The sequence below is a fragment of the Neolamprologus multifasciatus genome, chromosome 5 (assembly GCF_963576455.1).
Source record: "Neolamprologus multifasciatus chromosome 5, fNeoMul1.2, whole genome shotgun sequence".
NCBI lineage: Eukaryota > Metazoa > Chordata > Actinopteri > Cichliformes > Cichlidae > Neolamprologus > Neolamprologus multifasciatus.
Genome location: NC_140443.1, coordinates 11,714,400 through 11,741,655, shown reverse-complemented (window position 1 = coordinate 11,741,655; position 27,256 = coordinate 11,714,400). Strand labels below are relative to the sequence as shown.

Here is a 27,256-nt window from a genome sequence, read left to right as displayed (position 1 = left end):
GTATATATATATATATATATATATATATATATATATATATATGTGTGTATATATATATATATGTGTATATATATATATACATATATATATATATACATATATATATATATATATATGTATGTATATATATATATATATATATATATATATATATATATATATATAGGTACACATATGTACACATATATCTAGCGAGAGAGAGATAGATATATATATAGATAGATTTATATATACTCTTTATTTATTTTTTATTTTTTGTTAAAATAAAGTAAAATACATTTAGTAGCAGCTTTACTGTTAAACGCCATGCTTGCCCAGAGATTTGTTAGCTACAAAGACAAAAATGGCAATAAGCCCCGCCTACACGTGACATCAGAGCACAATCAAGATTTTGGATTTTGGAGGGGGGTAGTGTGCGTTCCAGTTAACTGTTGCACTGTGAAATACACTTTTTTTTCTGAGTTTTGAGTTTTGTTCAGTTAAACCCGGGATTATTTCCCAGCCGTTTATGCCCGTTTCCCACCCCCACCCCTCGGCGGGGTTAACAGAGCCCGCCCTTCTCTCCCCAGCAGCCTCCGCCTCTCTTCCCTGGTCTGTCATCCACACCGCTGTTGTTGCAGCCATTTTACCGTGGAGCGTCGGCAGGCACAGCGACCACCGGAGGATGCCGAGGGAGCACCGTTAAAAGGTAATTCCGCTTTTTTCACGAGCTCTTTAAATTCAATGGGTAATCTTTACATTTCTGACCGTGCAAATGCGTCGGCTAGTGTCTGACGAGTGGAGGCCCAGCCGGCAGGAGGGAGCTCAGGGAGCCTCAACAACTCGTAGCTGCTCAAAGAGAAGAAAGATCGTTGGGAGAATGTTTGGCGAGCGAAGCTTTCTGCTGCCACTTCGCATATCTGTGCGAAAAATGGCGACGTCTCCTATCAGACTGCTGAAAGTTGTAATATAAGCTTACATCCGGCTTCGTTTGATCCAAGTTTAAGCGCGCTGTAAAAGCAATGTTTTTGTATAAATTTGACTGACTCACGTTGGCGCATTCGGCAAGGGGGCGCACGAGAGCAGCGCGAAGAAGGGGGCGCTCGAGAGCTTATTTACCCGTCGATATTTCCGTTTAATCATTAACAGGCTAGCCTGTTTTTAAATGTGTTCTGTCACTTTTTACTTAATAGGAACAACATTTTGAGCTTCTTTATTCGTTCTAATTAATTAAACATGACTTTAAGTCCATTAGTGTACTGTTGAAAATAAGGTGATGCTAGCTGAACTTTTGTTTGGGGCAAGTCATGCCCATCACCCAGCAATAAGTTTGGAGCGTTGTCAGTTTCATATTGCTAGCATTCATTTATAGTTTCTTGTAGTCATTTTCCTTTTTAGGCTTACAAAAGTGTGTTCATGCTAAACAGAAAGTAACTTAAGCTTCATGTTACATCTACTGTTTGTAAAAACCTTAAGATATTTGTTTCGAGCAGCTGGTGGGAGGTGAAGTACTACTCCTGCTAGGTGGAATCAAGTTGCAGAGCAATGACACAAGTTCGTACACAAATGTTCAGTTTAACTTCTTTGTTGTTGGGGTTTTTTGTGCTCATTAAATCTACGCTTTAAGTACATCATAACCACAAAGCTCTCAGACATCCTACGTTGTAACCTGACATGCATCTACACATTACATTGCCCCAACCCACAACTATTATGATTAGTCTTCTCAGTACTGTTGATTCCTCATTTGTTCTTCTGGTGATTTTATGTCACCGTTTTTAGATTTTTATTTTATTTCTTCATTAAAAGAATACAAATGTCTGCCTCGACAGAAAGGCTCTGATAGTAGCAAATTCTTGAAGGCTGGTTGCCAAAAGTAGCTAAAATGTTTGCAGGGAATGTTGAAAGTGGAAAAACTTGAGCAGTGAATATTTATTTTTATTATATATTTTCTTTAGAAAAATATATACTTGACCACAGCAAAGAGTGGGCCTTAGGCAATTAAATAATAAGTTACTTAGTCCGGGTTAGGTATTTTAAAACATCTTGGTGAGTGTGTAAAACTACTCTGAATTAGGACGTTGTGGTTTGGGTTAAAATACTGTCGTCTAGGGCTGCACGATTTTGCATAAAATGAGAATCACGATTTTTTTTTGCTTAGATTTGAGATCATGATTCTCTCATGATTTTCTTTTCCAATATAAATATTTATTGCGCTTATTAACTGCACATCAACTTCGTAACAGTTGAGACTGAACATAAAAACAATAAATAAACACAAAAACAACAAATGTATCACATTTTGTCGTTGTCACAAAATGTTGTACTGTTTGAAATTCCATCTCCACCGTTGCTCGACACTGCGTGTATAGAGCAGGTAGTGCAACAATAGAAAAATAGTTGCGGGACGGCACTGTGTAGCGTTTGTCTAGGGTGTTGATCATTTTCCTAAATCCCTCGTTTTGCACAGTATTGATGGGAGCCATATCTTTGGTCAGGTGATAAGTAATAGCCTCTGTAATTTATTTGTGCCTGCGGGAGTTCGACAGGTATAGGGAAGCGCTGTATAAGGTTCCCGTTATTGATGTTTGGGTGGTTGACCGGGACGGATTTTCTCCTGTCACTTTCTCGTCATCCCTGACGTGCTCTCCGTTGTTTTTTCCCTGCCAATTTTAGCAGCCAGCTTCTGTATCACGTGGTATAAGGCTCCGCCCTTGTCATTTGTTGAGCAGGAAGAGTGAGCGCTTGTTTTCATGCAGATTACGTCCCGGATCAAAATGCGGTACAATCGTCGTCTTTTTTTTTCTTTTTTTTTTCTTTTTTTTCAAATCGTTGTCATTTGGAAATGAGATCGCACATAAGTATGAATTGAGATCGCGATTTTCTAATGATTAATCGTGCAGCCCTACTGTCGTCACTACTTGGTGTTGGGAGCTTGTTTTTTATAAATATTTTTAAATAGAGATTTCAAGGAAAAATACAGTTCTGTTTTTACTGGGAATTGTTTGACAGTTGTGTTAGGTTGGTATCATGCTAGCTTTACAGACTGAAGTTTGGATTGGACTTAGCTTTTGTTTTTTGAAGGGGTTCCACACAAATGCTAGCTGTGTGGTCACTCCAACACACATGGCACTTGAACGAGCCCTTTTCCACTGACTCGGGTCAGCTTCACATGACTCAACTTGGTTTTTAGTGTTTTCCTTTAGGAGGTACTATCTGGTACATGGTACTTTTGTAATACCTACTCTGCTGGGATTCCAAATGATCTGAGGTAATCCAAAAGTCAGTAGACTGCCGATTTGGTACATGGTGGCAGCACGTGAGCCATGAGTGTGACTGCGTTACAAAAATCAAAAGCATTAATTTGCAAACCTGGCAGTGAGGGGACTGACTTCACAAAAAAACAAAAAAACTGTGGTCACTGTCTGACAAAAAGCCATACAACTAGCAGCAGCATTGCCTCGATGTCCTTTATTGCTGTACTGTTCATGTAGATATTTTAATGCCAATCAATAAAATCTAATCAAAATGTCACATAAAAATGACGTTGCAGGACTTTAGGTTGCATGTATAATGACCTCACGAACATAATTACAGGGTTCGTACGGGTGCTTGAAATCCTTGAAAATGCTTGAATTTTAATGTTGTCTTTTCAAGGTTTGAAAAGTGCTTGAATTTTAGATGTGGTGCTTAAAAGTGCTTGAAAGTGTAACTGTATTTCATTCACCACAAATAACTATCTGATTGAATAGTTTTCTTATCAGATAGAGAACTAAAATGAGTCGCGAAATGTAAAAGCAACATTTCTCCGCCTGGGCTGCCTTGCGTCAGTTTCAATGTGTGACCCCGCCCCTCCCTCGGCCAGTTGGTGATGAGTGCGCTAACATACCTGTAGGTCGCTGTTTTAATGAGTGTTTGATGGAAAACGAAAATGGCGGACTTTGCGCTCTCTAGTTGCGTGATAGGTGAGTCCTAGTAAATAATTTTCCAGTACGTGTACGTTACACATGCTATTTTTTAAACTTATGATTATTATTATTTTGCTAGCTATCAAACTCGCTGGAGAAATGATTGAAATGCACTGAGTGTGATGCAGTATGGCAGCGCTATTATGAAATATGCTGTGAACTTAGCTAACATTACTTAGCAGTAATATGAGTTAATTTACTCAAGTGAAAGCTTTAAACATTAGCCCGATACATAACTAGCCAACTTAAGGCTTTCTGATTAACCCTCTGGGGTTGATGGACCCAGAGTCTCCATTTCAACTTGGGTTGAATGTGCGGACTTCAAACTATATACCAGTTTTTAAATTGTGTTGATAGGCCACGTAAAACCGATGTTTTTTTTCTGATTAAAACAGTGGCGTTTACGCCGGGAAGAAACGGTTAAAACACAGTTTTCTAAGGAGAGTGCTAGCAAACACGCTTTGCTTGTGAGTGAAAAAAGAAAAAACTCTCCTTCCCTATTGGTGGAAAAATGTACCATGTCGACCAATCAAAAAATGATATTGCAACATGTGGCATTTGGTTGTTTGGGAAGAGGGGGAAGTTTTAGGAGTGACCGGCGAGAGAGAGCGAGTGAGCGAAAGAGAGAGAGAGAGTTTTGATACGTGAGAGATTTGTGACGTTTACTGTGTTTGGAGTCTCAAGTTAGTGTGTAGTTAGTGTGTAGTGTAGTCGTTTTGTGTGTCAGTTCTACTAGTGAATGTCACAGCTGCTGCAAAAAAGCCACCAAAGGCAGATTGCAGTGTAAATGCTGAGTGACACACCTGCTGTCAGACCTGCAGGTTTATCCCTGTGCTGTTCTCATCTGTCTTATAGTGGACATAAACTATCTTTTGGAGTTGCATAAATAATTTGTGCCTTCTTATTTGATGCAGAACACCTGATTGTTCTGTACATAGTTTTAAATGGTTATATAAAAAGAGCCTTGGCTGCATTTTTAGGTAAATAGTACCATATAACTTTGTTGTTTGTAAAGCTTGTGCATATTTTTTAAAAATGTACAATTTCTATTTGCATTACAAGTTATGAAAATGATTCGTTAAACATGCTTGTGGTTTTTACAGGCTAAAATATCACTTTCTACTCGTATTTTAAATTTTGTCTGAATTTAGATAAATTGTGCTGATACAGTTTGTCAAAATGAGAAAATAACAGATTGGCAAGATGAACAGTTTTTAAAGGTGAAATATAGAGGCCAAATCAAAAGTAGTCAAACAGCCAATTATACCTTGGACTCCAGAGGGTTAGAGGCTAAAAGCAAAGTTGTCACCAAGTACTGTTTATATATGTGTGTATTGCTGCAGCTTTTTTGAGTATTAACTTGGGTGAAATAATGGTAATATGAGGGAGCGATCCATATGGTCACAGAGAATAGCCTCTTGTTTCTGTGCTACCAAAGTTCCCTGGCTTTCATTCAAAATGTGTTTATCGTCAGCACCTACACATTAAACTACTTAAACATTATAAATGTCTTCAAGCTCACACTGAGGCCTGTGGGGCACTATCAGGCACTGAGACAGTAGACACATTTATGTGTTTTTGTATATGAATATTTCATACTTTAAGGTAGGGGTGGGCAATGTTCCCTCTAAGCTGCGCACGTGCGCAATTGCGCACTGCTGGCACGGTCTCTGCGCACAGAATATCTGCGTTGCGCACAAAAAAATCTAACCTGAATTGAAATTAAAATTAATACTTTAACAATTCTGTTTTGCAGTATTAGTCAGTAAGTGACAGGCTGCTCCCGTATGGGATTAGAACAATGCCACCTTATCCCATTGTCCAGCCAATAATACGATTCATAGTCGCACATACGCAGCTAATCAACGTCGTTGACAGGCTATGACAGCGTCCTTATGTGCCGACACCGGTGTTTTAGCGAGCAAAGCGGCGTGGCTGATGTGGAGTGAAGCCATGTTAATGAAGACGTGTACAAACATTGGAGATGTGAGCAGGACAGATGGAACAACTGACGGGAAAAGTGTGGACTTTATACTAGTTTTTAAATTGAGTTGATAGGCCACGTAAAACCAGAGTTATGATAAAAATATCTGCAATGTTTGGTTTTCTTCCTGAGTACTATCGTTGTTTATATTTACCGCGGGAAGAAACGGTAAAAACGGCGTTTTATAAGAAAAAGCTCGAAAACACTCTCTGCCTGTGAGCAAAGACAAACCCTACCCCCCTCTACCTTTCCTATTCGTCCAAAAAAGTACCATGTCGACCAATCAAAAAATGATATGGCAACGTGGCATCTAGTTGTTAAGAAATGGGGGGAAGTTTTAGGAGTGACGGTGGTGTTTTGAGATGTGAGAGATTTGAGACGTTTAGTGCAAATCTTGTGTAGTTAGTGTGTAGTGTAGTCAATAGTTTTGTTGTGTGTGTCAGAACAATGAGGCGACTGCTGAATGTTACAGGTGTTACAGGAGTGATACATCTTCTGTTGTCAGGCCTGCAGGTATCAGGCTGTTGTTCTCCTTTATCTTATAGTGGACAGAAATAATTTTTTGGAGTGGCACAAATAATTTGTGTGGCATTAGATTTGATGGAGAACAGCTGATTGTTCTGTAAATAGTTTGAAATGTTTATTTAAAAAAAACACCTTGGCTGCATTAAAAAAAAAAGCTGCAAAAAACTTTGTTTGCATAACTCAGTTACTTTTTTGAAAAAGTAACTATATAATTAATTGCCCAGCATTGGTCATTATGTACTATATTTTGCAGACAGAGAGTTACAGGACTGTCTCCCAGACCACAGACTCATAATACAAGTCAGAGTTTTATAAAAAAAAAAGAAAAGAAAAGAAAGTTGTGTTTTCGAAATTGGAGTTCAGGTTATTTTTACTTCCAGTAGTGTTAACATGCTACACAGGTCAATGACTAGATTTTTTTTTTTACATTTTCATTGTAAATGGGCTAAAGCAGTTAATTAAAAGTAGTTTAATATAAATGTAAACGCTGTAATTTGATTCTTTTAATAAACCATGTAACTTGGATGGATTTGATGCTGGCGTGACCACAGTGCACACGTCTGATGTCACTCACAGTGGTCCAAGAGACCGCTCAGGGAGTTTGTTCGCTCAGACACGTGAAAAATTAGAGGGAACATTGGGGGTGGGCGATATAAATGATATACGATAGAAACGATATAAAGTTGGCCAACAATAGAGCGGTATAGTCATAATCTCTATCGCGATAGCGCATGTTGATGATGTCATCAAGCTGTGCCTGTTTTGGTCGAAAGCATCGCAGTGGCTACAACCATTATCATCTGCAAATTAAGCCAACAGTCATAGCAAAGAGATGAAGCACTTTTGAAATATGGGGAATCCAAAAACTGCGCTTCCTCCACTTCTATAACATTGATACATTAATGTTGAATTCTCTCGCAGCTGTTCTATGCCCATGTTGTTGCAGTATATTAATAACTAACCTTGTATTGTGGATGAATGATCTCAGTTGTTCTCCTGACTGAAGTTTGCCCCGTGTATAGCATCCTGCTATGCGATTGCATTTGTCCCTGACCACCAGAATCCCTCACGTTAACTTTTATCGAGTGGAAAAAAAGTTGCAGAGAACGGGGATGTGAGAAGACTCCAAACCTCCCTCCGCAAGCTCATATGTAGTGTTGATGCATGTGTGTTCTAAGGTGCATTTAAAACCCAGGAGGGCATGGAGCTACCTGCTAGGTAGCAGCAGGTAAGCGCATAGCCCCTCCTGATAGCCCTCAGTGTCTACGTGTATTTAAAATTGAGAGGTGGGCAACGACGCCAGGGGTGAGGTGTACACCCTGATGGTCTTTTGGAGTCCGTGTAGCGTGCCCACCCCCAAGATCCTATATGTATGTGTTATGAGAGTGTGAGTAATGTGAATATCTAAGTTGTGAGATAAAATTGAGGCACAGGCAGCCAGAAGGGGACAGAGGGGGGGATGCCTCCCCTGCACCCTGGTGACACACCTTTACCCCAAGGCCCTGCATGTGTGGGTGATTGTGGTGGAGCGGGAAGAGGGAGGCAGCTGGAGATTGGGGGGGGAGGGAAGGAAGGGAGGGGCAAATGACCCCTCCCTGGGGCCAGCCAGCTCCCCCGCTGACCCCAGTAGGCACCCCCATACTCCGCAACCCGCCAGGGAAAGGGGGCCCAGGCCCATCCGGACCAGGGCCCAGAACAGAAGCACTGCCCGGCCCCACAGAGTCCGGGACAGCCCACCTGACCCCACCACAGAGAAAACTGCACCCACCCCGTCATCCACTTATCTTCCAGACTACACAAGACAATAGACGTCCAGGCTGAGATCTTCCTCCACCTCTCCTGTATCTCCCCCTCCTGCAGATTTTATTCAGGATGTTAGTTTCTTCCATCTGGAGACGTAGTAGAACCCATCAGCAGTGGTTGTGGAACTCCTATAGACTCGTTAAACCCAGTACCATAAAAAGCTGACTTTCATAAGTATGAAATTTCTCTTCAGATTGCCTTGTTTAAAGTTATGTTAGCAATAGTGGTTAACCCATAAGAAATCTAATGCTGGTATTGATTTTAAAAAAGTGGTGACAGACCAAATAAGTTTCTCATAGCATTTAAGCAACATTGTCACACATCCCTGAGTGCATCTTGAGTTACAGCTGGTGTATAGGTGACTTACAATGCAAGGCATATAAGCTCATTTGAATTCCCTAAGACTCAAGATTTCTTGTTACACTATGAGATTATAGTTCTCTGGCTTTTCTGTGTTGTGCAACCTGGATAAATATGTTTAAGCAAAATTTCTACCAGTTGTTATTTGATGGATCTATAAAATATTTATGTGCTTTCCAAAACCTTTCATGTTAGTGGAGCTGCACAGAGTTTAAAATTTTGTCTGGAAATATTTGGACAGAGTACTACCAAGCATTGAGTTGTCTACTTTGTAATTATACTTCTCAGTTTCTTATTTTGTTTAGTTTTGTTTTAGGTTTTTTGTTTTAAGGCATACTGTGTCCAGTTGCTTCAATAATTGGTAGTGACCCATGCCATTGTGTGCTTCAGATCATGAGCCAATAGTTTGAATCTTGTAGTGAGTCTTATGCATTTTCTCCAAAGGTCCTCCATTCATGACATACTTGGATGACGAATAATATGTTGTTTGTGTTCTTTCAATAAGTCTTATATCCGCTTCCTGTGGCAGATTTCCTTTTCTAAGCTTCAGTTCCTCTCATGCTCAAGGCTGCCTACCTATGAATATCTGTTGTCTTGTACTAGGGCTGGGTTTGAAAACGATGTGCTCGGAGTCCGGTGTTTTTTGCTGGCTCTAGTGAGCCTTGAACCCCGGTTAGCTATCGAGCTGGTGGGGTAATGGACGTCTCTGAAAACATCACTGCACTTTTGCAAATATGTGATGTCTTGACAAACCGTATTTGAAGTTTACAAAGCTATATTTTTGTCTGAAAATATGTTTAAAGTTTATTTTGTGATCCAGAAAGAGTAATAAGAGTAAAACTTATAAAAACTAAGTAGCTGACGCAATTGTTGGAAACTGGAATTGGCTGAGCCGCGCTATGAATTCTGGGATAGGGTTGGGCCACGAAGGAAACACCCGACCCACCCTTCAAATCTGGGGAAAAGGAGGATGCATTTGGAGAAGTCTTCACATTTGGACAGTCTTCGTTGCGTCACTATAATGTAATCGGCCTACAAATGCAACCTCCAAAGGATGCAGTCCCTGAATTTGGACACAGCTACGATACCGGAAACAGCTTCTTCTTCTTTGGCGTTTAACGGCAGCTGGCATCCTTGTACATGCAGTGCTGCCATCTTTAGTTTCAGTCCATTATTACACTCTTAAAATATACTATGACCGTGGCTCAGGGGGTTGGGAAGCGCCATCTGTAACTGGACGGTCGCCGGTTCGATCCCCGGGCTCTCTGTCCTGGTCGTTGTGTCCTTGGGCAAGACACTTTACCCTACCGCCTACTGGTGTTGGCCAGAGGAGCCGATGGCGCGATATGGCAGCCTCGCTTCTGTCAATCTGCCCCAGGGCAGCTGTGGCTACAACCACAGCTTGCCTCCACCAGTATGTGAATGCGAGAGTGAATGAATAGTGGCATTGTAAAGCGCTTTGGGTGCCTTGAAAAGCGCTATATAAATCCAATCCATTATTATTATTATTATTATTATTATTATTATTATTATTATTATTATTATTATTCCTGCGTCTTTCAGGATCTTACAAAGCTTCAAATGACCCGTCGAATATTAAATTTGTCTTTTTGATAGTCGACGTTATTGTGACTAATCGTGGCATCCCTCTTACCATAGCAAATTTAAATAATGACCAAGGAAACTTATGAATTTGAAAATAATCAAATGTATTTTTAACAGGACCATCACAATAAAATGAAATAAATCAAGATATTAGGTAATACAAAATTAAGTGCTAGTAGTATTTTAAGCCAAATAATTATGTGCAGATAGAAAACTAAAACTGGTTTTCGTCCAAAAGTTCACATCCAAAAAAATCCAGTCCAAAATAACAAGTTAACAAAGCTTACAGATGATTGGACATACTCTGAAGTTGGGCTTGATCTTATCTTTGAAACGATATTCCCAGCTGCTGATAACCATTCTAAGATTGTTCTCTGTTATGACTTCAGCTATTTGGGAGTTGCGTGAGCCTCTTTTTGGGAAAAACTCATCTATATGCCCGTACTTAATACTAGTAAGGCAGAATTGCCAAGCAACTTGATTGGGTTTAGGTCAGGCGACTTTGGAAGCACCCCATCACATTCCTTCTTGGTCAAATTGCCCTTACACAACCTGGAGGTGTGTTTGCTGTCATTGTCCTGTTGAAAAATAAATGGTGGTCCAACTAAACACAAACTGATTGGGATGGCATGTCGCTGCAGGATGCTGTGGTAGCCACGCTAGTTTAGTGTACCTTCAATTTTCAATCTCTCCCCAACAGTGTTACCAGCAAAGCTCCCCCTTTGGTTGGGTGGAACCAGAGATCTCAAATTTGGACTCATCAGACCCAAGCATAGATTTCCACTGGTCTAATGTCCATTGCTTGGGTTTCTTGACCCAAACAAATCTCTTCTGCTTGTTGCTTTTTGTTACAAGTGGTTTCTTAGCAGCTATTTGACCGTAAAGGCCTGATTCATGCAGTCTCCTCCTGAACAGTTGATGTAGAGATGTGTCTGCTGCTCTGTTTGGCACTTATCTGTGATCTAATCTTAGGTGCTGTTAACTTCAGGTTTCTGAGGCTGGTGACTTAGATTATTTTTATCCTCAGCAGCAGAGGTGACTCGTTGTTAATAATGCTCAAAAGAGACCAAGAAAGGGGTGTTGATGTGTTAGGCAGGAGGTGTTCAGTGATCTTGCCTGGAAAAAAAACATGTATTTCAGTTCAAGTCAACCCCATATTATTATTATTATTATTATTATTATTATTATTGGGGGGGTTTTTTTGGTTTTCGTTCCCCTGAAATTCTGAGAACGGGTTAGGGTCCTCCGTCCTAATGTACAAAAGGCTTGAAATTCAAATTTTAAAATTGGAGGACACATCAAAAGGCTGACTTCACAACAAATCTTCAGTCAGAGTATCTTTTATCATTCCTCTCAATTCAAACAAATTGTATTTTATATGGTGCTAAATAACCACAGCAGTTGCCTCAGCGTTCTCTATATTGTAAGGTAGAGACCATAAAAGGGTCTTCAGTTGCAGTACTGCTGTAATGTCTACTGTGTGTGAGTGAGAGAGGGTAGTTTTCACCAAATCTATCTATTCCTGATTGTTAATGTCCTCTTGAGCACTTCGCCCAGGCTGAGCTATCTGAGGCTTTGTGGTAGCCTATGTCACCATGTTCAGACTCATGCTCCTTCAAAATTGCAACAAACTGTCTGGGGTTCAGTGCCATGGCTTTGATGAAGCTAACTGTTTTATTTAGTTAATTAAAATGTTGTTGACATAACTTTAGCACAGACTTACAGAATGCCTCCTGCTTATAATGCAAAAATACCAGTTTCGGTTCCGGGTTCCTTTCAGCCACATTATTTTGCATCCGCTTAAAAAGTCTGACATTTTGTCAGGTTGCTTAAACGTACTTGTTGCTTTTGCAGCTTTGCTAGCAAAGGTTTAGATGTCTGTTCTAGGGCTGCACGATTGGTCGACTAGTCACGATACGTCGACTATCAAAATCGTTGACGACTGATTTAATAGTCGACGCGTCGTTTGAAGCTTTGTAAGATCAAAAAAGACGCAGGAATAAGTAGTAGGATTTAAGAGTGTAATAACAGACTGAGACAGAAGATGGCAGCACTGCTTGTACAAGGATGCCAGCTGCCGTTAAACCCCGAAGAAGAAGAAACTGTGTCCCAGAATTCATAGCGCAGCCCAGCTCAGTTGCCATCAATGGCGGCAGCTAGTTAGTTTTAATATTTCTCTTATTATTCTTTCTGGGTCACAAAATAAACGTTTAACATATTTTCAGGCGAGAATGTAACTGTGTAAACTTCAAATATCTGCTCAGTTTATCAAGACACCACATATTTTCAAAAGCGCGCCAACGTTTTCGGAGACGCCTGTTACCCACTAGCTCGATAGCTAGCCGGGGGCAAGGCTCACTAGAGCCCGTGAAAACACCGGACTCCTGGCAAATCGTTTTCAAACCCACTGCCGTCTTTCGCTACTCCAGTTAAATATATATAAGTCAATTAGATAACTTCAAAATGTTATTGTTTGGCTTTTTTTTAGTATTTTATTTGTTCCTGAGTAAATCGGTTTGGCTGAGATTAAAGTTATAGTTTTTACACAGCTGAATAAACGTCAAGCAGACAACTGATTATCAGAAGTATGAGATGCTCGAGAATATACTCCGGTGTCCTGTTATATTTTAGATAGCAAGGAGTTTATAAACTTCACCGAAACAATCTGCAAATTTCATTAAAATTTAATGAACTATCATTTTGCCTTTATTTTTAGTTAGCACATACCTTAAACACGTAAAGCTGTAAGCTAATGATAGTTATATAAGAGCAGATGCTGCTGGTGCAATAAGCTGTACGTTTTATGTCCAATGGATGCATGATCTGATTAGCCGACTAATCGCAAAAATAATCGGTGACTTGTCGATTATCAAAATAATCGTTTGTGGCAGCCCTACAGTCTACTAAAGCACATCCAGGGTGTGCTTAGATCGTGTATTAGATTCCTCTTCTTCTTTTTTTTTTTTTGTTGTTGTTGTTGTTTCTGGTAGAGGTTTGATTTTTTTTTTTTTTTTTTTTTTTTTTTTTTTTTTTTTTTTGTGAGTTGGGCTTGGTTATATATTTAGGGTATATTTTGTCTCCGATGTAACTTTGATTTGGAAACTAAGATTTGGAAAATGCTTAGAAATATCAAGCTCTGCTTTATAACTTAACATCTTAATCTTTAAGTTCACTGTTCACTATTTTTCCACGAGAGATAACTGTTGGAATTGGTTTAAATACTAGTATTGGAGCAAAACGTATGGGGGGGCACAATTTTGGTATTTTGAAGACAAAGAAAGCACATCAAATGTCCGTCACAATTCTGTTTGAAACTTGGTGGCTTTTCATTAAAACGTCAGCTGAACACTCAAATCGTCTAGGTCCTCAGAGAAACAAAGTAAGTTTCAGGGGACTCGCAGCCAACTAAAGCATTTCAAGTCAATCGCTCTGGTGTTGAACCATTGAGACAGAACTGGAGAAAGTTACATAATACCCGAGGTTAAAGGCATTTCAGCACTTTTAGTAATGCACCCTGCAGTTTAAAAAGGAATGTGTTTTTTGTTTTGCTTTTTTTTTTTTTTTTTTTTTTTTTTTTGTCAACTAATTTAAGAGTTTCTCATGTAGTTAAAAACTTAAGTCATTGCAGTTGCTTGATGACCTTTGCTACATGTTGTTACTGTTTACTGTCTCTATAGAGATCGACAGACCACGTGATTCCAGCACTGGTAACCATTAATTCTGCGGTTAATAATCCATACTTGCATTTTATTTGCCCCAGAAACAGTTATGTACAAAACGAAGGAGAACACGGCAGGTCCGTACAAAGACTTGATGAAAAGGCAAAAAAAAGCAAGAGGAAAAAATCAAAGGAGTGAAACGGTTAGACCCATACGAGCATACACAGTGGACTAAAGACGCGTGCTGCCCAACTTTCATCACACACATATTTATAATTATGTGGTCCTAAGTGTGAGTGCATACACTCACAAAGTGTTTAGTAACTTCAGATCCCTGCAACAAGCCCAGGTCCAGTTTACTTTGGTGATTCACAGCTGTTGTTAAAAAAAATTTCCGTTTGCGTTGGCCTGTACAGGAGATAATCTATTTGTCGTTTCAGGTTGTAGTATTACACAACATTTTCAGATCCAATAGAAATAAAATAAGTGTTTCGTAATTCATTCAATTTATTGTCTTTATTTATGACTGCCATTATTGTTTCATTCTATTATAGAATCTTACAAGAAAGAAGCAAAATTGTATTCCTTCATGCTTTATTACTGCTTTGTTGAAAAACAAATCAACAATGCAAAGAAAATAATAAAATAAATAACCATATCAAAACAACATACTCAAACAGTTATTCATCACTTGATTGCTTCAGTACAACACTTGGGCACATATATGCGTGACTTTTCGTGGCTGTTTTGATATCGTTCTCTCTCTTAACCGATCAAATCTCGCTGTGGTAGCAGTTTTAAACTCGGTATGACCCAGGTTGATAGAGGGCGCCCAGTCTGGATCGCATTCCAGCATTTTGTATGCTGGTTTTCCTACAAAACACAACAAACATTAGCCTGCAGAGCCCCAGTAAACAAAGCAGCATAGTGCAACGAATTCAATTCAGATCAATATAAGACTTATTTGTAACCTACATCAACAATTATGTTATGATAAATTACGTAATAACTACAACAAAAGACTTAACTTTGTGGAAATGCTTGGAGCAGACTAACATGTGAGCTGGAGTGTGCTGGAACGTTATATTTGGTCTTCGAATGGCTGCAATCCAGGCCATCCTTCGGTTCTTTGTTACTTCGGACACAAGGCTTGAACAATTTTTCTTTCACGACAGAATCCGATAAAAAAACTCTTTACCCGTCGGCTTCCCGCGGCTATTACGGTTAATGATATAACAGCTTCTTGCCATTCTTTCTTTTTTATCGCTGTGTGACTGTTTTCTTGTGAAAGCCTGCGTGCGCTAGTACCACTTGCCACTCGTACCTACAATCCTTTGCGATTTTGACGTCACATTTTCGATCTCTACAGGGTATTGTGGTGGGGGTGGGGTAATGCATGAAAAAAACATTAATGTGGACCCCCAAAAGCTACTTAGTTTTTAATATTACTCTTTCTGGGTCACAAAATAAACTTTCAACATATTTTCATGCCAGAATGTAGCTGTGTAAACTTCAAATATCTGCTCAATTTACCAAGACACCACATATTTGCAAAAGTGCTGTGACGTTTTCGGAGACGTCTGTTACCCCACTAGCTCGATAGCTGGCCGGGAGGTCAAGGCTCACTAGAGCCAGCGAGAACAGCGAACTCCGAGCACCAGAGGTGGGAATCACCATACATCCCCCGATACGATATTATCACAATACTTAACGCACGATACGATATTATTGCAATTTTTAAAAATATTTTGCGATATTCAGATTCTGTACATAAAGGTAAACTTTATCAATATTCATATCTAATATCAAAGTCTCACACTCAGTCTTTCTCTCATTTCAGTCAGTTTTATTGTTGTCAAACTGAACGGTTTGTATTACAGTCTAGTCCAACTTAACTGAATGCAACCATCTGGTACAATTATAGCTATTCTAAACTATGCAATTTCTGAAAACTATGCAGCCCATTCAGCAACTGAAGAATTTGAAAGTAAATTAAAACAAAATATAATTTTACATTAAATAAAAAAGTTTTAAACCTAATTAAAATAAAACATGTCTTAAATTAAAATAGGTAAACAGTCATGTTTATTGCTGCCAAAAAAAAAGTTAAACACATTTGGACAGTGAAGGAATGTCAGGATTCTTACTCAGAAAAAGGAGCTGATCAACATGCTCTGAAGTCAGAGTCCACAAAAAATTGTTTGTAACAAAATATCGATTTCTGCTGTCCCCGTATCGATACATTGTTAGCAAACAAAATATCACGATACTACACAGTATCGATTTTTTTTCCCCTCACCCCTACCGAGCACATCGTTTTCGCAGCTCGACTTGCGGGAAGTGTTTCCAGCTGGAGTCGAGTGTTTTAACAGATGCATGAAACTATACATTTTTAGACACAAGTTGTAATGGCCGCCGTTTTCTTTGTGAGTATTTATTACACGGTGTGCTGCGGGGAAAAGCCTGTTCTAACGTTTGAGTCTAAGGTTTATTTTTTAGCACCTGGCGGCTCTTTTTTTACTTCTCATCTGTAAATAATCTGCTCTTTCGTGATTTAGTTTATTTTGAAAAGTCTCAACAGGACCTTGAGCTTTATTGTGCAAGGTTTATGTGGAACATAAACAAGCGGACACGCGATGGTGTTACCGTCGTTGTTGCTTACCAAAACTCATAAAAACAGTCGTTTGTCCGTCCGTAGTGTGGTTATATAAAATATAAGAGAAAGAGAGAACTTTAAGAAATTAATATAGCCACTACAGTGACCATCAAAACGATGAAAAATATTGCCGTAAGCAGTTTATTTTGCAACACCACGAAACAAACGATAGCGTAAAATGAAACGATAGACGTTTTTATATCGTCATCCGATATATATCGTTATATCAAACAGCCCTAATCTTGTCTTTATTTTTAGTTAGCACATACTTAAAGACTTAATGGTAATGATAAACAGGTAATGACACCCAGGTAATGATAGTTATATAAGAGCAGATGTATGCTGGTGCAATAAGCTGTACATTTTACATCCAATGGATGCAAGTTGACTAATAGCAAAAATAATCAGTGAGTAGTCAGCTGTCAAAATAATCGTTTGTGACAGCCCTACTGTTCAGTATAAGTAAGAGAAAGTTTTACTAGCTCGTTGAGCTGGAAGGGGGTCTAGAAGAACACCTGAAGAAGATTTCAGATTTTTGCAGCTTATACTTTACATACTGAATATAAAAGTCCCATAACATTATATAAATACGTTGTTTGTTTGTTTTTTGGAATATATGACTTCTTAAAGTTAGTTAGTCTTTGTTACGTGTTACTTCAAAAATCTTGTTTTAATTTTTTGGGTTTCACATACTCAACCACAACTGACATCTTTTATTTATTATTGTGTTGGTGAATAAGGTTATTTTTTGCTCCATATCATTCCTCACTGGGTGGCACCACAATTTTTCTATTCTGTATACAGGAAAAACATTGATGTTGTCATCAGTGCAATGAATTCTGTAATAAGTATGACAAATAAGGGTTTTTCCTGGCTCAGGATGGCCCTTTGGTTAGTGACTGTGCACATCAGATTATTAAGCATGCTTAAACATGCCCTGTGGTGCATTTTTTGACAAATCTTTTGCATTGTGTCCATCATCAGCAACTACAGACAAGTGCTACATGATAAATTACAGTGATATGCTTCATCTTTGGCAAAGCTAAAGGAAATACTCATTGTCAATATTATATTGCAGTCCAGGGTGAAAATAAACTATACAACTGTACTTAAAATCACTGCAAAGATGCTCAGAACTGCCACAAAAGGCCGGAATCACCAATGAAATGCTCAGAAAATGAGACTAAGAACCCACTCTGAAAACTTAAAAAATCTTTGCAGATGTATAAAATGTAGGTCTTAATTGGTCAGTTTTTGCTAACTTGTTACATATCTCACAGAAATACTGTATTTTCCATTACCAGTGTTTTTTTTGCACCTATAAGTGTTATTAGTAACCTTTTAGAAAGTGTTGTTAGCATGCAACAGTTTGCATATCAAAGTACAGATAAGCTTAAGCAAAACTGAAGCTGATGTTAAGGTGAGGTTGATAAACACAGTTGGCAATTTGGTAGGACTTGTTTCAGTGAAACAAGGTCTCATGTGTTTAACCTAGATGAGTAACTACCATGTAGCAAGCAGTGGCAAGTCAGAGCTGTAGAGCTGACTATTAAAGAAAGAAAATGGGCTGGTGTTTGATTCAGCATGCAGCAGTCATTATTATTATTTCAGTAGCCTTGTTAGACCACAGTTTGCAGTACCAAAACACATAAAATTGCTCTCAAGCTGATGGTAAATCACACATTGGAATGTGGGTATAAATTTAGTCACTTGGAAGCAAATGGTTACAGAGGCTGACAGCCTTTAGCTGTGTTCTTTAAGGTTTTAATCACTAGGTGCCGATAAAAGCGACATAATTTGTGTTCCTTCCACTGTACACCTACAAAAGAAGCCCAAACAGTATTTTGAATTATCATGATAATTATTTTGAATTTTAAATCCTATTCTTCTATTTTATCTACCTAACAAAGAAAGAAGGACAAAAGACAAATTGTAGAAGAGAATTGGAGATGAATAATAACTAATGATTAAATGGAGAGTCACAGGACAGCCAGTAGCCTAGGCTTTGCAGTGTCATTAGGGGAGAATTCAGAGTTACCTGAACCAGTGCTAACTACATGCTTTATGGAAAGGGGAAGTTTTAAGCCTGTCTTCATGCTTGCTCAATCATCCAGGTAAGGATGTATTAAAAAAAAAGTTGAATCTGTTCATCTGGATGTAGTGTTTTCAGTGGAGAAATGTTTCGTCACTAGTCCAAGTAACTTCTTCATTCTAGTAACTTGACTGAAGACAAAGTGACTCCCACTGAAAGAAGTGCTCTCTTGGGGTGATATGATATTATGAGGACTTTAAGATAAGATGGGACCTGATTATTCAAGACCTTGGATGAGTTAAGAAGGATTTCTTGATTCGATTATGGATTTAACAGGGAGCCAATAAAGAGACGTCGGTATCGGAGAAATATGATTGCTTGATGGTCCCTCTCAGTACTCTTACTGCTGGCCAAGGTAATGCCATCCAGAATAAGAATCGGACACAAAGATTTTTGGCCAAGAATAATGACTTAAGTTTTTTGTGAATTTAAAAAAGTCATCCAGGTTTTTGTTTTAATGACATACTGGGAGTTTAACTAATTGGTGTGTGCCGTCTGGGTTCATGGATAGATAAAGCTGCGAGTCGTCTGCATAGTAATAAAATATATGGCATGCCTTCTGATAACACTACTAAAGGGAAGTGTTACCTCGATCCTGGTGAAGACCATTGTGGAATTTAATTAGCCTTATGTATTTTAAAAAAGGAGGGGGGAAAAGACTAATATCATTCAAAACAGTGAAGTACCTTTAAATACCTACAGCACAGAGCAGAGTCCACTCTGAGGCTATGAGATCATTTAAGCTTCACTATGGTGAGATCTACTGCCAGCTTGAAGGCCTGTGGTACGCACTGGATTAATATAAAGAGGTTGAGCATATGTAAGCTTGAAGCATTTATTAATAGTAGGACGTCTTTGAGCAGTCTCAAAGGAATGGGGTGTAAAAGGCACGTTAATTGTTTGGAGGAAGTAATTGCTGAAGTAACTACTGAAGTTAACTCAAAGAGAAACCTACAGTTGTTATATTTTTCCAGTGATAAATAGTAAGATGTTCTAGCTCTACGGAGGGCTTTTGCAGTGTAGTAGCAGTTCAGGGTTGAAATGGCACATTAGCATGAGAGCGCAGATGTTTCTCTGCTAGACAAATGTACTGCACTGTTGAGAGCTGTTGCATGAAGAAAGAATGATTTCCTGTCTTAGTGGCAGCGGGAAGTGAAACCACTTTCTTTAACTCTTCATTAAACAAGTGTTCAATTCAATTTTATTTATATAAAATTATATCAAATCATGTTTTTAATCTTGTATCATAATTTTTGGTTGAAATTATTAAATTACACCACCTCAGCTGATAAACGCATTTAAAGTTCTCCGTTTAATGAGCCAGGTGGAAACTATTACATGGCATGACCCATATACACCATTTGGTCTCATTGCTATAGAATAGCAGTGTCTAGTTCTTTTCAGAAAACACAATGTACAAGTACAGTAGTATTTCTACGAACTGGGTGTGTTCACAGAAATATGTTGTTTCTGACTAACTGCTTTTGCTATGTAGTGCTGCAGATAAATTGTTTGGCCATTTCACATCTTGAAATATTGTAAACCTTTATTTATTCGTATTAGGTTTTTTTTGTTTTGTTGTTTTTTTTGGTCTGTCTTTATGCCCTGGTTTCCAAAGTGCATAACGAGGCTTGATCTGAAGAGGTATAAAGGTGGTAAGGTGGCTCTGAAGGTTGATATTGTCTAATAACGAGCCAGCTCTCAATATTTGCTGTTCCAGCTGTAGAGGGATGTCTGATTACACTGCTGCTGTCAGTAAACTGACTTCTCCCTCAAGCATTAATCTGCCTATTAAAAGTCTCCAGCCCATGTGTTCGCAGCTGCAGCAGTACATACTGATGTTAACATTTTATGTTCAGGCGCCTCTTATCAAAACATCTCACTGTGAGCTCAGCTGCAGGAGTCCGAAGGTCACAGCATCCAGGCCCAGGAGATAGCACAATTGTAGATGACTTCCCATGCATGGACAGTACAGAATCTAAAACATGTACAGATGATAAAGACGATGCAGCATTTGCAGTTGTTGTAGTCAGTTTGCCCCAGTTTAAGACTGGGGGAGGGGGGGACGGCGTGAGAACCAGCAAGATGAATTGTAAAATGCCCAGGGTTGTTCTCGCTCCTCAAAATCAGGCAAATGCTGCAAAACTGATGGACAGCATATGATCAGTTTTGCAAATAATGAATAAAGTCAAAATTATTTAACAAACCAAATTTGGCATTGTCCAAACTAACTGACCTAATTGTATTTACAAAGACTTGGATTATTAATTCAGTGGTACTAGAAGTTTCCAAATTTCTTTAAACTCTTTTGCTGTCAGTGATCATGTTTATATGTAGCAGCAACCTCTCACAATAAAATGGAGATGTCCAAGGAGATGTTGAAGATCTAAAATGTATGGTATAAATATTTATTTTAAAGCCTGACATTGCTTTATCATTAAAGTACATGATGGCTAAACCTTCAATCTTTTAATGGTGCCAGTAATAGGTTTTACAGACCATTTATAGGGATTTAATGTAATTGTAATGGAAACACAGAGACAAGAGCATAATTTTAATTTTGGCAGTATTGCGCAGAGAAAAGAGAGCTCTACATATTTGTTTGATGGGCAAGTTAACATATATTTTCTGGTCAAAAATGATGTGGAGTAAGACTTGAGGCATTGATCTGTCTGTATGGGTTATAATTCTTGAATCATTGTTTTCTGCAATTTGTTTTGACCAAATGTGGTAATTTTTTTTTCTCCTGACAGAATTCAAGTCATGGCTTATGAGGCACAATGTTCCACGGTCGGCCGGCCATTGGCGTTTGCTAATGAAGAGCGGAGGGCTGTTCATTCCTGGTCCCGGATTTCATCAGCAGGACATAATGTCCTCCTAGATGCTTTGAAGATTCTCAGCCCAATGTCCCGTGACCTTTCAAGCACTGAGGAGCTTGTCACCTTCCTGCAGGAGCTAAGTGAGGAGGGTCACAAGCCCACCGTGCTTCGCAGCAAGGATGTGTATGACTACCGGTCGTGCACAAGCCAACCCCTGACTGAGGACATGCTGAGACCACCAAACAGGAATGTCAAACCCACAGCTAAGAGGCGGAGGAGAAGGCCTCTGACCAAGAAGAGGGAAGTTCACCCATCCTGGAACACCTCTGAGAGGAGCAACCCCAGGATTCAAGGCATTCGCCCTCCAGAACCATTGGTGGACCATCGCATCATTGTTTGTAGCAGGACACCCAGTCGGATTGTGGCAAATTCAAATGTGGACATGCAGCCGTGCCTCAGACTGACCAGTATTGAAGGTCTATCTGGCTTCCACACAGCCAGACTCCAAATCCACACTACTCCACACTCATCCTCTGAGGTGGCCTCTAGTGGCTTTTTACAGCAACAGTACCCGCCAGCGATTTCAGGAATACCTTCTCAGCCTTCTCAGAACGGTGGCGGGGCACCCACCAAAGCTGTGGCCTTGTTCAGCCAGAAGACTCTGTCCTGCCCTATCCGACTAGATGGTGCTCTAATTGGAGACTCTGCACCGGTTTTGTATGCTAATGGTCGGGCATTCCCACAGACTGACACAGAGCTGACCAGCAATGGCTGGAGGAGCAATGGGCTCCATAGAGACGTTCATGGCCCCAAGGATCTGAACAACCCAACCCGACAGAGAAATAGTTGGAAGGACAAGAAAAGTTTTAGAGGGAAAGTGATAAAGGTAGATGACTCTCGGTCTGTGGAAGAGGCCTGCAGAAAAGCGCAGAAGATTCTACAGGTCAACCTTTCCCCAGTGATTCAGATCCAACCTCTCAACCATGTGCTGAGAGGCTTCAGATACCAGAACAAGTGACAATTCCTGTTTCTTTTAGCAGATTTTAGTATTTTACAGTAGCCTCCACCGGGAGGTATCCGGTGTTGAAGATGGACAAGATGTTGGTCTGTTTTGTGGAACTGCTGGTTCCTGATGGAGACATCTGGGATTTAAAGGCATTTGAAGTTAGGTGGTGTTTTCCTAGCAGGCTGGGAAATGACTATTGGCCAAATGCTGGTACATTTTCACTGTTGATGTTTGTTTATGCTACGCAACACTTCAACCAAACATCCTTCTTTGCTTTGAGTTGTTTGGGAAATAAGTGAGCTTGTACCAGAATCAGCACCTTTAACGGTGTAGAGTATTTAAACTCATTTGAAGTAGAGCGCCATTTTTTTTTTTATAAAGGTTTTTTTGTCTTTCTTTTTTGTTTCCAACTTGCTATGTCTCTCTGCAACACCACTGGAAAGAAGGAAAAAAGTGAAGCTAGTGCTGGGACAACCACCGCTGTTTAATTTCTATAAATAAACTAAATTAAAGGAGGGGAATTGTGTCTTCCTTCTGTGAAGTTTTTGTTTCTGCTGGAAATCAGGAAGGTGTTCTGTGCATGAGTACAGCATTGAACCAAACATTTAAAACTAGAGTCCATCACAAAGTGTTCCTTAGGTTTAGAGAATCGGTAAACAAAAATAAAATGACAAAATATGAATTGGTTGAAGAAAATGAGTATGGAAGAGTTCTCAGGTCTTGTTATCAGTCTTTTTGAAGGTACCGGTAATAGTGATATCCAGCTTTAAAGTTTATTCTAACTTTGCATGGTTCACAGTTCAAAATAATAAAAATAATTGAGTTATTTATTACACTGAGCATTTGTGCACTATCTGAAACCAGCCAGTTTACCTAGATGGTTTGTAAGCCATCTTTCTTCTGATTGGCTGCCCTTCACATAGTTGGCAAAACTATTACCCACTCACATCTAACTTACTGTGATAACAGCCGAAGCTGGGTTGGAGATGGCCTTATAAGGACATCCTCTCTCACTTACATCAAACAAAGCCAAGAGTAGAATCAGTAAAGGGATTTTTTTTTTTTTTTTGAATGTTTGATCAGGTTAATTGAGCATGTAATGGTGTAAACCTATGATAGCAAATGAGAAAAAGCATAATAATTCCACACAGATTTCTGATAGTAAAAAGAATTCAAGCTTAAATTTCAATATTTTCTCATGTTTTCTAAATTTAAAACCCAGGTTATACAACTTGATTTATAATTTTTAATTAATAATTTCATTTCCTCTACTTCATAGTGTGTGGCTCTGGTTTATACCCATGAGTTAAAACTATTTCACATGAGGGGAAAAAAATAAAAAATATCCAATGCATGTACTCAGGATCAGCTGCTGCTCCAGTTTCCTGTTTTCCAGTACCTAACAGGCAGAAAACAGAGGAGTCCTGATGGAACACATTTGTTTGACTGAGTTGGAGACATTTGTGGTGGAATCTGTTTACTTGAGTGGCAGGGCAGTTTGTTTCCTGTCCAGTATTACAGCAAGTTTGATCTACTACCAGAACTCATTTGTTCTGTATTTTGTTGAGCTGAATTTGCCCAATTAATGATTTTTTTTTTTCTTCCAGCTTTGATTTGAGTGATGTCGTCCACCTTCTGACTAAACAAAATGCACTTTGACAGTGTGCCAGTGCTTTGCTGTCACCTGTTCCTGACACAGAAGTCTTTAATGTTCTTTTCCGCTGCTTCATTTAGAAGATATCTGAAAATCTGATTTCTTTTAACTCCACACTGGTTTCCTCTACAGGTGCTAATCTTCCAAAGGTGGTGCTGAACAAAAAGATTAGCGCAGCATAGTTTCTCGTCTTCTTAGTCAACTTGATGCATTTAAGAGCAGGAACTTCCTGTTGAGGGACTTGATAGTTCGTCTGCCGGGTGGGATGAGCACGCCAAACCGCCTTTTGTGCTTTTCAAAGGGTTTCTACTGTGAGCAAGTAAGGAATCTGTTTTCATGTTAGTTGTGACAAACATCTGTATTTCCCTCCAGAAATCCACATTCCACTAGACAAATATTGTTGCGTGCCAACTTTAAAAAAAAAAAAAAAAAAAAAAAAAAAAATCAGTTTGATATACATACAAGATCTTAAAGTCAGTCTCCATAGATTTTCTGAAGCTTTTAGTGAACGCAAGACCATTAAATGAAGCTCTAAATCCAGAAATGTAACTTAAATTCCACTGTCTGGCTGTACAGTCCCAAGAAAATAGACAAATTTAATCTCCAGCCCAGTAAATAATGCCAGTCTTTGGATTTCCAAAACACTGATGTTCAAATGCTGTTTTCTTATGTGGGATCTGTAGCAGAAAGAACACATTAAATTTGATGATTGATCTAGAAATATGTAATTTAGGTTACAAAGTAAGATTGATGAATTGGAAACATCCCCACATTGTTTGAACTGAGACCACATCTGCTGTTTAGCGTCTGTCTTTGCAGATTACCCACATTTGTCCTGGTGAACCTTTTGTTCTGGGAGTCTCAGTTTTGTTGTACCCCCTTGCAATTGGTCTGTCTTGCTCATGCCCTTTTCTGGATCTGCTTTCTGTTAGTCTTGTTTGTGCAACACTTGTATAATATTGTATTTCCTACATGAACTTTGAAAAAATGTTTTTGTTCAATAAAACTGATCTGAAATGTATCTGTACAGTCTCTTTTATCCACCTATAGGTCCACTAACGCAGGTACACTATGATCAGACATTTCCTGTATATTTATCTAGTAACCTTAACTCAAATCTTGTGGTGTTAAAACATCTTGCTGTGAGGAAAAAAAAAATCAAAACCTCTAATGGTTGAGCCACAACATTTAATTAACGATATCCATGTGTTTCTATGATTTTTTTTTTTTTTCTTCCATTTTTCTGCTGCTAATGTGGGGTCAAGTTGTGGGTGCAGCAGTCTTAAGCAGACAAGCTCAGACATCCCTCTCCTCAGCCATCACCTCAAGGATATTGAGGCCTTCCCAGCTGAGGGAATCTCTCCAGCATGATCAAGCTCCTTACACTATCTCTAATTAAGAGCCAGGTAGATTTTTAGAGGAAAGTAATTTCTGCTATCTCATTCATTTGGTCAGTAACTAGAACTTGCAGTCAGGATAGGAGGAAGGTAGAAATATTGACTGGCTAACTCGACAGCTTCACCTAAACATTGGTGGAGCGTCAGAGTAAAGAAAATTCTGTACAGAACTGTTGTAAAAGTAATAGCTCAGTCTCCTGCTTCACTTTTCCTTCATTCATAATCAAGACCTCCAAATACTCAGAACTCATCATCTGAGGAAGCCGCGCCTCCCTGATCTCAAGTGGGCTCTTCACCTTTTCTGGCCAATAATAATGGCCTTGAATTGGAGGTGCCAATTTTCTTTCCCACCACTTGAAATTCTGCCTCAAACTTGATGTCACCACCTGAAGCCAACAGAAACAGATCATCTGCAAAAAGCAAACAACACACTGAGGCCACCACAACAAAAAATTTCTGCAATCTGGCTACATCTAGAAAATCTCCATAAATATTCTGAGCAGAACTGGTGACAAAGGACAACCATGGTGGAGTAAAACACCCACCGGAAATGGGTCAGTCATTAATGGCAATATGGACCAAAATGACCCACAACCCTATACTCCTTAAAACCCCTACGGGATCCCCTCGGGGACATACTTGATTGGCCAACTTTTTAATGCAATTGGGGTTACTGCAATAGAACAATGTTGACAATAATTGTGATATTTAAAAGTGTAACATTTCCTTATACTTTGAGTGGAATTCATTTACCAAAAATAAGAGTTCACATTAAACCATTTAAAATTATATTTATTGATGGTACTGGAATTAATAACTAATAACTTGGATATTTATTGAATGTTTGATCCTATAACAGCCATAAACGTAATACTTAATTCCTGCTCTTTTAGTAACCTAACTTGTAGACATATTTTTTTTATTTATATAATGCCAACAAATATATTCTCTGGGCGATTTTTATTATAAAAAAAAATTACAAAGGAAAACCTAATATGGGGGAGTACTTTGTGACAACTGGGGAAAAACAAAATTCCTTATTGACATTCTGGATAACCAGAACCAGGGAGGGCAGCCATCTGCTACTACTAATTGGGTTGAGGAAAGACAAAACAACACTTACCAGGGTCAGCAGGGGAGCTGGCTCCAGGGAGGGGGTACTTTGCTCCCCAATCCTTCCCTCCCCATCCTCAACTGCCTTGAGGTACAGGTGTGTCACTGAGGTGCAGGGTAGGCATTCCTCCTCTGTCTCCTTTTGGCCACTTGTGCCTAAATTTTATTCTACAACCCAGCCACCCACATTACTTAGACTCTCATTCAATTCAATTCAATTCAATTTTATTTATATAGCGCCAAATCACAACAAATGTCGCCTCAAGGCGCTTCATAGATACAGAGAAAAGCCCAACAATCATATGACCCCCTATGAGCAAGCACTTTGGCGACAGTGGAAAGGAAAAACTCCCTTTTAACAGGAAGAAACCTCCGGCAGAACCAGGCTCAGGGAGGGGGGCGGCCATCTGCTGCGACCGGTTGGGGTGAGAGAAGGAAGACAGGATAAAGACATGCTGTGGAAGAGAGACAGAGATTAATAACAGATACGATTCAATACAGAGAGGTCAGTTAATACATAGTGAGTGAGAAAAGGTGACTGGAAAGGAAAAACTCAATGCATCATGGGAATCCCCGGCAGCCTACATCTATTGCAGCATAACTAAGGGAGGATTCAGGGTCACCTGGTCCAGCCCT

The 27,256-nt window shown here is 39.2% G+C and overlaps 1 protein-coding gene across 1 annotated transcript; it reads left to right on the top strand.

The window, feature by feature from the left end:
* Positions 1-393: 393 nt before the first annotated feature.
* ccdc71 (coiled-coil domain containing 71) lies at positions 394-27,256 on the top strand. The gene is made up of 2 exons (XM_085159791.1): positions 394-688; positions 21,385-27,256. Exon 2 carries the CDS (start codon positions 21,395-21,397, stop codon positions 22,466-22,468), a length of 1,074 nt encoding a protein of 357 aa, XP_085015917.1. The 5' UTR covers positions 394-688; positions 21,385-21,394; the 3' UTR covers positions 22,469-27,256.

Coding starts and splice junctions, on each gene's coding strand:
- ccdc71 (XM_085159791.1), top strand. CDS start 21,395: ATGGCTTATGAGGCACAATGTTCCACGGTCGGCCGGCCATTGGCGTTT.